Source organism: Erythrolamprus reginae, chromosome 2, assembly GCF_031021105.1.
Source record: "Erythrolamprus reginae isolate rEryReg1 chromosome 2, rEryReg1.hap1, whole genome shotgun sequence".
Classification (NCBI taxonomy): Eukaryota; Metazoa; Chordata; class Lepidosauria; order Squamata; family Dipsadidae; genus Erythrolamprus; species Erythrolamprus reginae.
This window is the reverse complement of record NC_091951.1, coordinates 159751520-159765768: the sequence shown is the minus strand read 5'-3', so window position 1 is coordinate 159765768 and position 14249 is coordinate 159751520. Positions and strand designations below refer to the sequence as shown.

Below are 14249 nucleotides of genomic sequence, written 5' to 3'. Positions count from 1 at the left end.
ATCCTTGTAACTTAATTCAAAGAACTGCTTTGTAGCTTACCGGGGATAGCTGAAAGACTCTTTAGCACTAAGAACGATGCTTTCAACACTTTCCACAGATACTACTAGTTTTCCCCACCTTTGCCATCACCAAAGGTTAAAAAAAAGAGGTGCCATTTCTTCAGTTGTCATGTTACAGCCATGACAAAGTAATACAGTATTATTTCTCTTACCTGCCAAGGCCTTTTCGTAGTTCTTTCCCATGGATATGAAGTTCCGGAGGTTGGGATTAAATTGTTCCATGATGGTCTGTAAGAAGGCAAAAGACATTTAGCAATCTAAATGTGAAGGCCATTTGTGTTTTTCTAATCCTTCTATAGCTCTAGTCTGATTTATTGGTTGATATTTTTAAAGATAATAATGCATTCTAATAACGTATTCTACGATTTAACTAAATAGCTACATGCAATATGAATTTCAGGCCCTACAACTTTCTTGAATGACTATTCAGTTTGCTAGAAATGAAAAATATAAAACCGAAACAAGTTTGAAGAACAATCAGCTATGAGATATACAGTATACGATGAAATATGTAACTACTACATGGCTAAATAAGTTAATTGATTTGGTATATTTTTACCAAGATATTTTTCTCAGCTTTTTAAACGTTATACTTCAAGCCCCAGTTAAACATAAGAGTTTGATAGGTGATTTATTTATTTGTCTTGTATAGCCACCAACTTGGACATAGGCAGTTTATATTAAAAAACCAATAAAAACACACTCAGAGTGTGAAAAGTGTAAACATTAAATGGGGAAGTACATAAACACTGTTTCAACCATCTCTCATCTGTCATCACTCCATGGGGATCATAAAACACCTTGGCCCCTACTAGCTCTTTGAAAAACCAAGCTTTTGATGTCTTTCTAAAGCAATGTTCTTAGGAAATGAAGCAATAACAGAGAAGTCTCACTGCATATTCTTTCAAAAATGCATTGTTCCGTTGAAGGGAGATGGAACATGCCAACCAAGGCAGATCTCATAGGACTAGCAATCCCACAAATGAGCCCCACTTTGATGTCCTTCTGGAAAACTACAAAGACCTGGCTTTTCAGGATTGTAGGGTCTGTATGAACTGCTAACCAAGTGCTCCATTACCAAAGTAACAACCCAACTTCCAACCAGAGGATCTGTATAAGAACATTATTCAAACAATTACAAGCAAATTGAAGCAACCCAGAACAGACACAGATTTTGAAAAAAAGGAAACAGATTTTCTATCCAACATCTTCCAACAAAATGGATGGATACCCATGTGGTTTTATCAAAAGGTGCTTAACCACTCGATTCACCACAGCATGACCAACCCAAGCTATGAAAAGGGCAATACTGCCATACATTCTAAACCTATCAGAAACAACCAACAGACCATTACAACCACATAGCATCGCTGTAGCACACAGACTAACCAAAGTCCTTCAAAACTTCTTAAATAAACCAAAAGAAGAAGAAAATAAATCAAGACAGAAAAGCAGGAGTCATCTACAACACATAGTGTAATGATATAGTTATGATATCCACTATGTAGAAAACTAGCAGATTGCATCCTTGAACACCAACTAGCAGTCAAAAAGACACAATGAAAATTCTTAAAAATGACAATACATGGACAGACTCAATCACCATTTCAACCGGGAAAGTGTGAGCATCCTAGCTTAGCTAAATGCCAAAAATGCTAAGGAATTTCTGGTTGCTTGGCATTCAAACAAATCAGCCATCAATAGAACTATAGAGCTAAACATTTATATACCATTCCAGAGAGAGAATAAAAAAACTAAAAAGGAAACAATGGTGAAATATTTAATTCCTCCGGTTGCTATAAAATAACAGTTTACAAGAATTAAAGATCTTTCTAAAAGAAGGTTATTTTATTGAGAAGTAACCTCTAGTTTATCACAGCTACAAACAACCTGAATGAAGGCAATTGGCTCAAATAGATGTTCTTGCAAGGCAAATCAGAAACACTCTTTTGCTTGAAAGCTTTCCCAATTGCTTTGCAAGGGTTTCCCAGACTTTTGTATTCTTCTAAAAAATTAACTACCAAAGCTGACATTTTAAAATATAAAATTGTGTTATGTCAAAATTAAAGTGGAAGAAAAAATATATGACATGGATGCATAGAAAGAATACTGTAGATATTAAAACAAATAAAAATATAAATTATAAACTATCAGCATGAATAGTTTCATATCATAATCACAGTAAATATATATAATGTATTTAAGGCCAGCATGCAACCATAGTAAAATAAAATAAATAAGACACAAGAACAGTTTTTCCTGAATGCCATCACTCTGCTAAACAAATATTTCCCTCAACACTGTCAAACTCTTTCCTAAGTCTTCACTACTATTAATCTTCTCATCATTCCCATCACACATCTCCTCCCACAAATCACTGTATGATTGTAACTTTGTGGTTTGTATCCTTAGAATTTATATTGACTAGTTCCTAATATGATTTGAATGCTTATATGTACCCGGACTATCATTAAATGTTGTACTTTATGATTCTTGATGAATTAATCTTGTCTTTATATACACTGAGAGCATATGCACCAAGATAAATTCCTTGTGTGTCCAATCACACTTGGCCAATAAAATTTTATACTATTCTATAAGAAATGAATGGAAACAAGGAATCATCTCAGCCCTTTCCAGTCAGAATTTAGGTCTGATTATGAGACAGAAACAGCATTGGATGCTCTTGTCAAAGATCTCTGGCAAGTGCAGAATGGAGACAGTGCATCTATCATTGCTTTCCTTGATCTCTCAGGAGATTTCAGTAGCATTGACTTTTTGGGGAAGTCAATAGTATTTTTGAGGAATAGCTGTGAGTGATAAAGATGCGATTATATCTTTTGGGGGCTGGGTGACAAAATCTTGCACCGATTTGGCTCCTTTCTCTCAGGCAGCTCCTAATCAATGTTGATACAGAGTGAGGTCCAGGATGGGGACAATAAGCTTTGGCTGAACCCTGGTAAGATTAAGTTGATACAGATGAGGTCCAGGGTGGGGACAATAAGCTTTGGCTGAACCCTGGTAAGATTAAGTTGATACAGAGTGAGGTCCAGGGTGGGGACAATAAAAAATGTGACTGTAAAAAATATGACTTCAGTAACCGAGTTGTCGAAGCATGGAACTCATTACCGGACTCCATAGTGTCATCCCCAAACCCCCAACACTTTACCCTTAGATTATCTACGGTTGACCTATCCAATTCCTAAGAGGTCAGTAAGGGGTGAGTACAAGTGCACTAGAGTGCCTTCCGTCCCCTGTCCTATTGCTCTCCTATATCTCCTATACCTTTCTTCTATTCCTATATCTCTTCTTCTATTCTTTCATTGACATGTTCTATTACTATACCTTCTTTTCTATTATTTCTTAGATATATTTTACTATGAGTATCTCCTCTATAACCTTCATCATGTATTTTACTATGTGTATATAGATATACTGTATACCCACTAAAACCCTCATTGTGTATTGGACAAAATAAATAAATAAAATAAATAAACAATAGGCTTTGGCTGATTAAGTGGCTTTGTGCGCATGGAGTCAGAAACCATGTTGTGCCGCTTTCTGGATTGGGAGTCCATGAACTCAGTCACTCAAGGCTTGGTCATCTCTCATTAGAGTATTGCAATCGCTCTACATGGAGCTGCCCTAAAGAGGATTTCAAAACTATAACTCAGGGGTTCCCAAACGTGGCAACATTAAGACTTGTGGACTTCAATTCCCAGAATTCTCTAGCCAGCTATAGTACTTGCTGGAGAATTCCGGGAGTTGAAGCCCACAAGTTTGAAGACCTTTGCTATAGCTGGTGCAGAATGCAGTCATAAGGCCAGTTCTTGTTGCCCTTAGGGTGGTCCACATTACACCGCTGTTCCATGAGCTGCACTGGTTGCCAGTTTGCTTCCGGGTTGAATTCAAAGTGATTGCTATCATCTTTAACATGGTACGGGTCCAGACTATCTGAGAAACTATTTCTCAGAGAGATTGGGTCGCCCCTACTCCAGTAGAAAAGAGCATGCTGCAGACCCCATCAGTCAAGGAATTTTGTCTGGTGAGGTCCAAAAGAACCTTTTTTGCTATGGTTCCACCCCTTTGGAATATCATGGGCCCCCAAGTGAGTTCTGCACTGTTCAGCTTTCTGAAAGGGGCTGAAGATCTGACTCTGTCAATCAGCTTGGGGTGCCAATGGGGAATACATCATACTGGAGTGCTTAATGGACTAAAATAAGATCCCACCTGTCCCCTGCTGTGCATCTTGCTCTCTTCTTCCTAATCTTTGTCAATTTTAAATTATATCAATATTGCTATTTATAGTTTTCATTTTTTATTATACTATTGTAAGCTGCCTAAAATCCCCTTGAGGGGAGATGGGAAGCAAATAAATGAAATCAACGCAAATAAATAAGAGGCAGAGAGCCAAGAGTTAGGGAAAAAGAAGACAATGACAATCTATTCACATGCCTTGTTCACATTACTGAAACCTCAAAGATTCCAGAATAACCAGACAAGTATTACTAAAATTAAACATCTGCTGACAGGAGAATAACCAGCTGCCACCAGGATGGATTTCTGTTGGTGTAATCTGCTACCTGAGCCATACCTCCATTTCAGTTTTTCTCATTTGAGTCATCTGATAGAGATTCCAAATGAAGAATTACTGGGTGTCAGCAAACTGGACATTAAACTAAACAATGTCGCTTGGCAGGGCCCAGGGGAAGAGTCTTCTCTGTGGCGGCCCCGGCCCTCTGGAACCAACTCCCCCCAGATATTAGAATTCCCCCCACCCTCCTTGCCTTTCGTAAGCTCCTTAAAACCCACCTCTGCCGCCAGACATGGGGGAATTGAGATACGCTTCCCCCCTAGGCCTTTACAATTTTATGCATGGTATGTCTGTATGTATGATTGGTTTTTATAATAATGGGTTTTTAACTGTTTTTAGTATTGGATTATTGTTATATGCTGTTTTATTACTGCTGTTAGCCGCCCCGAGTCTGCGGAGAGGGGCGGCATACAAATCCAATTAATAATAATAATAATAATAATAATAATAATAATAATAATAATAATAATAATAATAATAATAATAAAGGTCCAATTTCGTATGCCCCATATTTTTTTTGTCAGTGGGGCAGTAGTGGCTGACATGCTTAGAAATTTTGACTTGGATATAAAAGTTGCTGTTTTTACCCCACCCAAAATTTGTACTTTGATTCTAATCCATCCTGGATAAATCATTTTATTGCGGATCTCAATTTTGTAGTAGCCATGTACATATATAACATTGAACCTCTACACACAGCACCAGTATAGATGGTTAATTATCACTTTTATAGTCAAAAAAATGGAAGATCAAAGCTTTTTATATAAATACTGTGGCAGCTGACAAACAGTATATGATTGTGTGTATAGATAGAGAGTGGCAGAGAATCAAGTCTAAACTTATCTGAGCTCTGCTGAGACCAAATTTAAAATATTTTGAGTGATTAACAGGTTTTCTTGTTTAAAATAGCCTCGTGCACATGGGAAAATGGGAGGAGGAAAGTTTGTTGGATATGTTCACCACCTTGAATTATTTGTAAAATAAAAATGGAATACAAATAACTAACAATATAAAAAAATGTGCCCACACATACAGGAAGGAGGAGGATAGCCGGGCACAGAATAAGGAAGGGCTCACTTACCTCCAGTTAGTGAACTATGTTCTTAAACCTTTTTTCTTCATAATCACTGAAAATAAAGGCCCTTTGTTCCCCATGTGAAACAAGCTGTGAGCAAGTCCTCCTGCCTACTGTAGCTCTACAGCCCCCAAAGTCATTCAATCACTTTGTCATTATGGCACCTTACAAATGAGACAAGGAATTTGCTAACCGAGCTTGGTAGGAATCACAACTATTTCTGTTTCTTTCAAGCCCAGAAACTAATCCCTGAAATGTCACCATGCAGCATGGCAAACCACAGTCAGATAATAAGAGGGTTGAAGGAAAGAGGCTGGTAATAGAACAAGAAGTTCAGCACAGAATCCATGGCTGTTGTTGTTGTTTTAAATGATGATCATCATTAAAAGCCTGTCACAGCTCTAGTAATGAGGTCTTTAGCATAGCACCCATCAGTGTCATGACAGCAGCAGCAATGGCCAACTGAAGCTGAGTCCCTTCGGACCTTCCAAAATGAATTTTAAAGGTCCTTTGCATTTGGCTTAAAGCCCTCTTTCTCAATTATATGCAAACAAGCATCCATAGGAAAGAACCATTTCTTTTATCTACCCAGATTCTTTCCTCTTCTCCTATATCCAAGTTTGTTGTTTTTCTTCCTTCTCCTCCTCACAGCTTTGGCCATGTTCCTTCACCTCCCTCAGCTTCCTTGCCTGCTTGTTCTTCTCACTTTTAGATGTACAGCAAACCCTTCCTGGGTGAAAGCTCCAACTCTAAAGAGGAAAGCATTGGACCAGATTACTTGTGGGACCGCCTCCTGATGCATGAATCCCAACGACCGGTTAGGTCTCACAGAGTTCACCTTCTCCAGGTCCCGTCAACTAGACCAGTGTTTCCCAACTTTGGCAACTTGAAGATATCTGGACTTCAACTCCCAGAATTCCCCAGCCAGCATTCACTGGCTGGGGAATTCTGGGAATTGAAGTCCAAATATCTTCAAGTTGCCAAGGTTGGGAAACACTGAACTAGACAATGTTGCTTGGCGGGGACTAGGGGAAGAGCCTTCTCTGTGGGGGCTCCAGCCCTCCGGAATCAGCTCCCCTCAAGAGAGAGAGAGAGAGAGAGAAATATCTCAGAAAAAGAGGGAGGAAGACATTTCTTTCTGGGGGGGTTAGAGACTTTTTTTTCTTTCCTTGTAGGGCACACAGAGACTAGCAGAGAAGTTCTACATAGATATGTTTAGAATTAAATTTCCATTATTTTAATAGGCAGCTTCCTGCCTTATTTCTGTATTGCATTTATATGGGCCACCCATCTCATCTAAGTGACACAAGAGTACACAGCCCTGGGGCCTTTTCCCAGGCGCCTCTAACCATGGCACCACATGTCCTGGCAACATCTTGATGAAATGTGTAGAGGAAAAATTATTCTCCTGCCAGTGGATGAAATCCCAAGCTCATCAGCTTTCATTCCACCAAATTAATTTGGTTTATAATTTAGTATTAGCTTAGTTTTTAGTTTAGTCTTTTTAGTTTAGTTTTATTGGCTTGAAATAGAAAGCTTGGCATAAACATAATTTATGCCTTTTAATTAGGCAACCCACTTATCCTTGATAGCTAGGCGATCGTTTGATGATTTGTTCCTAATTTCTCTCATTTGCAAATGTATATACAAGTCTAGAAAATTTGATGAGGCTTAACAAAGCCCGCCTCAACTTTATTTATTTTCTACTATATTCCCTACAACAAATGTGGAGGGAAAAAACTTTGTTTTCAAAACTGTTTGAAAACTTTCAAACTTTCAAGTCTATTCTCCCTCAGTGCCAAAGCATCTTCAAAAACAAACTCAATTCTGACCTAAATTCATTTTTAATACCTATCTAAAGGTTCAAAGGGCTTGATAATTGATTGGCCATTTAGCTAGTTCGTTATTATCCCCCCCCCCCATTCTCTTCCCCACAGCTAAAATGCTGTCTCAGAGGATTAAGGAACCACCACCCAGATTCTTAAAGGAGGGTGAATATATGAATTAATTCAGCAGGAAAATAAATGTTACAAGGATTTTTGCCACTTGATAGAAAAAGTGTTATACCAAAGCTGGAACTAGGACTGTAACAATTCTGAATACATTTTATTATTATTGATTGATTGGTTTAGTTCAATTTGTATGCCGCCCAACTCCCTAAGGTCTCACAACCAAAATTTAATAGAGATTTCCTCCCCCGCCCCTCCAATTAGACAGAAATACCTTTGCCTTTAACCTTCCTTAGGACCTGAATCGAAACTCAGGTTGATCTAGCCTGGTAGTATAAAATAAACAAATCTATTATTTGTTTATTTTTACTGCAATAATTCAATTCATTAGACTTTTATGCCGCCCCTCTCGGAAGACTCAGAGCAGCTATTATAATATATTATATAACACAATAATATATTCAAGAATTTATTTAAAGTGCTACTATTTATTTTAAATGATTGTGTATCAAATAGCCACCCATTCATACATTATGAACCCATAATTCATAATAAAGCAGTACAAGAAAAATCTACATTAAGATCCCTATAAAAAGATTTATATTTTAGAAAAGATTATTTCTAGATGCATGCTAATAAAACAACCCTACCAGCACAAAGAACCATGTAGAACCAAGTAAAAGCTCTGGATTATAAAAGTTGACTTTTTAAATTTTAAAATAATACAAATATTTACCAGTAGGTAAATATCAAATCCACCATTAAATATCATTGAATCAGAAGCATTGCAAAGAGAATATTATAAAAAGAGCTCTTGAAGATGTTTCTGGTATCACCAAGGAAACATACTAATAAAGGGAACAATATTGTAATTGCTTCAGTTCTCAATGCCAAATAACAATTAACAGCACCCTTCTTAACCCAGGCTTTCCTAACAAGTTGGATTCTCATGTTAATTGGGATTTTGGGAACTTCAGTCCAGTCCAATTTGAGGGCATAGGCTGTGGAAGACTAATTTTCAAACTGTGCTTGTACGAGATGACAAAGCTAAATCCAGAGAAGGGGGTCAAATATATCATCAGTCTTGACTTGAGTCACTTCAGGCCCACAAGAGATATAATCCAGCCCACCTTGAATTCCATCGACTCTTACCTAAAGTTAATAGGTCAGATTCTTTTAGAGAGCATTATTATTATTATTATTATTATTATTATTATTATTATTATTATTATTAATTGGATTTGTATGCCGCCCCTCTCCGCAGACTCGGGGCGGCTAACAACAATGATAAAAAAACAGCATGTAACAATCCAATTAATAAAACAACTAAAAACCCTCATTATAAAACCAAGCATACACACAAACATACCATGCATAACTTGTAATGGCCTAGGGGGGAGGAATATCTTATCTGCCTGGCGATAAAGGTGGGTATTGAGTAATTTGCAAAAGACAAAGGAGGGTGGGGGCCGTTCTAATCTCTGGGGGGAGTTGATTCCAGAGGGCCGGGACCGCCACAGAGAAGGCTCTTCCCCTGGGGCCCGCCAAATGACATTGTTTGGTCGACGGGACCCGGAGAAGGCCAACTCTGTGGGACCTTATCGGCCGCTAGGATTCGTGCGGTAGAAGGGGGTTCCGGATGTATTCTGGCCCAATGCCATGTAGGGCTTTAAAGGTCATTACCAACACTTTGAATTGTGACTGGAAACCAATCAGCAGCCAATGCAGGCCACGGAGTGTTGCAGAAACGTGGGCAAATCTAGGGAGCCCCACAGTGGCTCTCACAGCCGCATTCTGCAAGATCTGAAGTTTCCGAACACTTTTCAAAGGTAGCCCCATGTAGAGAGCGTTGCAGTAATCGAACCTTGAGGTGATGAGGGCATGAGTGACTGTAAGCAATGACTCCCTGTCCAAATAGGGCCGCAACTGGTGCACCAGGCGAACCTGGGCAAATGCCTTCCTCGCCACAGCCGAAAGATGATGTTCCAATGTCAGCTGTGGATTGAGGAGGACACCCAAGTTGCAAACCCTCTCTGAGGGGGTCAGTAGTTCCCCCCCCTCAGGGTAATGGATGGACAGATGGAATTGTCCTTGGGAGGCAAGACCCACAGCCACTCCATCTTGTCTGGGTTGAGTTTGAGTTTGTTGACACCAATCCAGACCCCAACAGCCTTAGCATACAATAAGCCTATATTCATTTGAAATCTTCTGATTTCCCTGGCACTTGACTCTATCCACATGAAAGAGACTTCAGTGTGCCCTCCCCCACTCTCTCCCTCCCTTCTTCTTCTTCTCTCTCTCTCTGCACACAAATGAAAACTGCAATCTAATGCTGTAATGGAAAAAAAGTGCCCTATCAGTGAAAAAAGCCTTATCGCTGATCTAAAACCAGTTGGGTAGCATATCCAACTGGTGCAATAAGACTATCCAAGTACCATTCATTTCTCACACTATGGCAGGCCATAGTTTTGGCTATCACATTCTCTTTGAGGGGCAGAGTGTTGGGGATTGGAGAGAGAAGAGAAAATCAAAACAAAATTATTTTGCCAAATAAACTGATTAAACATCTGCTATCTCAACTGAAGCCAGCCAAGCAGCTAAAAATCTCATTTCCTACCTGAATCATTTTATCCCTTATTTCTGGATTCTATTCTTTCAAACCAATACAACTCCTTGCAATTGTTAAATAGCAGTGGCACTTTTTCAACCGATTATTCATTTCAGAATAAACAACACTCTTTTCACAGTGATAGTTCCAAGCTTGGTAGAGTATATTGTGGATGAAGGTAATGCTATTAGAATTTGGGGGAGGGAAACTGATTAACCTTTGTAAAACGTAAGCTTAGTTCTGAACAATGGTTTTGTTCAGCAGGCTTCTCAACATGCTAAGTGAACAGAGATATTCACACAAACAAATAGGATGACCTTGATCTTCTATTAACAATGAAATGTTGAATAATTGCATTTGGGGGATTCTTCAAGGAAGCAAACAAACATTTCCCCCAATCTCACACCTTTGACTTAGTTATTTTGCACAATTTACATGATGCTCCAATCACAGGCTCTGAGCCATTCACAACTATAAAAATATAACAATGAGATGGATGGCATAGAAATTATTATTGTTGTTGTTTTAATCTTCAGTTTGATTCACAGTCTGCGACTGGTAAAAACTTAGTTCAAGTCCTCACCAAGAACTTAATTGCTGTTAAGGTAACATCTGAGTATATAGGAAATTCTGAGTTAGGTGGCTTTTTGCAAAATACAGGGGGTGGACAAAGAAATAGAAACACCTTGCAGCTCTTCTGTGGAATCCAGATTTGTGAAGCTCCCTTCAAACAGTTTTTGTGGAAATTGGGTTCTGTACGTGTCTATTGAGCTCTGCAGTGATTTTAGGAGCTGCAGTCTTGCGATCCGCTCTAACAATTCGCTTTAGAGTCCGACGGTCTTTCTCAGACAACTTCGACTTTCGACCAGACCTGTGCTTGGCTGAGGACGTTTTCCCTTCTCTTTCAAAAGCAGTCATTACTTATGAGACATTACCTCTTGAAACGCCAAACATTCGGGCACTTTCTGTTACACTAGCGCCTGCCATTCGAGCACCAACAATTTGGCCTCTTTGAAAGTCTGAGAGGTCTGCCATTTCTAGAAGGTTATAACCTATTTCCTTAAATTTGTGTTTTAAAAAAAGGTAGTTTAAAAAAAACATAACAGACTTTTTAAAAAACAAACATTAAAATATGTCAAGTTTTGATTGATTTGAACATGTTCAAACATTATGATGCCAAAAAGTCAAGTGTTTCCATTTTGTTGTCCACCCTCTGTAGTTGATGTATGTATGTATGTATGTATGTATGTATGTATGTATGTATGTATGTATGTATGTATATATGTTTGTATTGGACTTGTATGCCGCCCCTCTCCGTCGACTGTTGTTGTTGATGATGATGGTGATGATGATGATGATGATGATGATAATATAAAAATTAAAACAGTCACTAAAAATCCAGGCAATTACATAGAGACTATAAAGGACATAAGAGCTAGCAACCTACATCCTCAATGTACAATCATTCATTTAGTGACTGTTTAAAGTTACAATGCCACTGAAAAGGGTGATTTATGACCAGTCCTTGCACTTAACACAATCATAGCTCTGATGCAATCGAAGTTTGGATATTTGGCAACCAGCATCTATTTAGAAAGATTGCAGCATCCTGGGATCATCTGATCACCATTTGCAGCCTTCCCAGGGGATATCTGACCAACACAGTCAATGGGGAATGCCTGATTTGCCTAATGACTGCACAATTCACTTAACAATCACAGTGATTCAGTAATTTACTTAACCACTGGGGCAAAAAGTTGTAAAATTGGGTGTGACTCACTTAATGACTGACTCACTTAGTTATGGAAGTTTCGGTTCCAATTTTAATCATAAGTTGAAAACTATCTGTAAATACAAAATACCGGTAGTCTTCTGAGGAAGCCCAATAGAGGTTATAACATTACTGTAATCCACTAATGCTGGTAAGACCATGAGTGACTGTCACTTTGGTATGCTGCTCTAAAATGATTAATTTGGCACACTAGCTTAATGCAGAACTTAACTTTCTTTACAACTTAACTTTACAAAAGTTGTAAAGCAAGAATCTATTTCCACCCCACCCTCCATATACCAGGCTAGGACCTCTAGAACATCTCTTGCTTGGCCTAGGGCAGGGGTAGGCAAAGTTGGCTCTTCTATGACATATGGACTTCAACTTCCAGAATTCCTGAGCTAGCATGATTGGCTCAGGAATTCTGGGAGTTGAAGTCCACATGTCATAGAAGAGCCAACCTTGCCTACCCTTGGCCTAGGGATAGGATGAACAACTGCATGTTGATGATAACCCAACCACGAACCAATGTATTACCTATCCAGTAGCTTCACATAGAGGTTACACAAAATGAGAGATCAAATCAAGCTATAGAACATCCCATGCAGGAGTAACCAAGAATATCAGCACTTATTCCCCATTACCACTTACTGGACTCATGGATTCGGGAAAATATGAGATCACTGTAGCACAGTGGCTTCAATGCCCAATGCATACATGGTCAAGCAGATACCCTGTCTGGTTTTATCAAAATCCTTCCTTCTCGGCCTCATTTAGCATCCTTCTTAAGTGACTATTCTAGAGACCAACTGGTTGAATGACAAAATTATCAAGATATAGAAACCAAATATATAGAAGCCAAGATATAGAAACCAATCTCTTGATTATAGAGACTGAATTCCAGCACATTTATTGTCATAAGCTTATGATAGACACAGAAGGGTTTTTTCACATATTCATAAAAAGAAAAAGAAACAACCAATTATTGGGATAGATATGCCTTGTCCTAAACCACACTGCAAGAAAAGCAGGATCACTTTAAGGAATTACAGGTAGGGGCCACAACTAAGAATTTTGGCAATATGTGTATTTTACTTACAGAGATTAAATCTGAACAATTTGTAACAGCACTATTCTATTCATATTTTTAAAGAATATATCAAACATTATAAGAAAATTGCAGTAATTGTTTCTATTATTTTTGCAGGTACAATGGTGTAAGCAGGGGTCCCCAACCTATTTACAACCAGGCCCCAGGAATGGGGGGCTGACATGTATGCACATGTGCAAGCAGCTCAACTAGTGCATGTTGAAATGTGTACTCATGCTCTGGTCTTCCGCTTGTGCAAGTTGAACTGTGCACGCACATGCACACCATCCAACCATTCGTACAACCTGGTTCTCCTCCCCCTACCAGGCCAAAAAACCGCAAGGGTTGGAGACTGCTGGTGTAAAATGAAAAACAGAATTGGTGAAATAGCTATCTCAGCAGCCCTGCTTAAACAATATTGATCGAAAAGCAATTAGCAGTCCTATCTTAAATAATATTGATCCAAAAGCAATTATGCCAGAGTTTCCCAAAAGTTATTCCGCAGCTTTAGAAACAAGACACATTTTCAAGGCTCAGAGAGTGCATTATACTCTTTCTTTCTTCATAATTGTGTTCCAGATTCATCTTAGCTTTTTTTTAAAGAGACATAAATATAGATGATTTGTTAGCTGTCTGCACGTATCTGGGACTGAATATGAGATATAAACAGGGAGGGGTGTTTTTTTTAAAATACGTTGCCTATAGCAGTTATATAGGAGGAAAGATGAATCTGCACATCTGCTTTTCTATTCAAAATTTAAGAGCTGAGAAAATTCATCCCTGTTCCACGTGGATGAATTCAAAGAATTTCAGGAATTGGAGGTATTGCAATGAAAAGAAATGCATTGGAGGGAATATTCTGGCTTTTCTAGAGATGGACATATCAATACTAAACACTGTGTTATGGTGGCATAAAAAACAAAAGAAAACAATCATTCTTTCTTTTTGAGGAGCCATTCAGATTACATATATATATGAACAAATGCTTCTTTCCTACGTAAAAGTGTGATTAAAATCAAAGCATATTTACCCATTCAGCAAAAAAAAAAATCCATTGTTTCTTTCTTGCTAGAATGCTGCAACCTTATCTTGGGCTACAGTG

General features: G+C 38.5%; 1 protein-coding gene across 2 annotated transcripts in view; it reads right to left on the bottom strand.

The window, feature by feature from the left end:
- The window catches only part of BAIAP2 (BAR/IMD domain containing adaptor protein 2), a 196009-nt gene that overhangs the window by 142297 nt on the left and 39463 nt on the right, over positions 1-14249 (bottom strand). For both annotated transcript variants that reach the window (XM_070740211.1, XM_070740210.1), the window contains exon 2: positions 213-288. In XM_070740211.1, coding sequence (XP_070596312.1) covers positions 213-288 — 76 coding nt within the window. The remainder of the gene's footprint in view (positions 1-212; positions 289-14249) is intronic.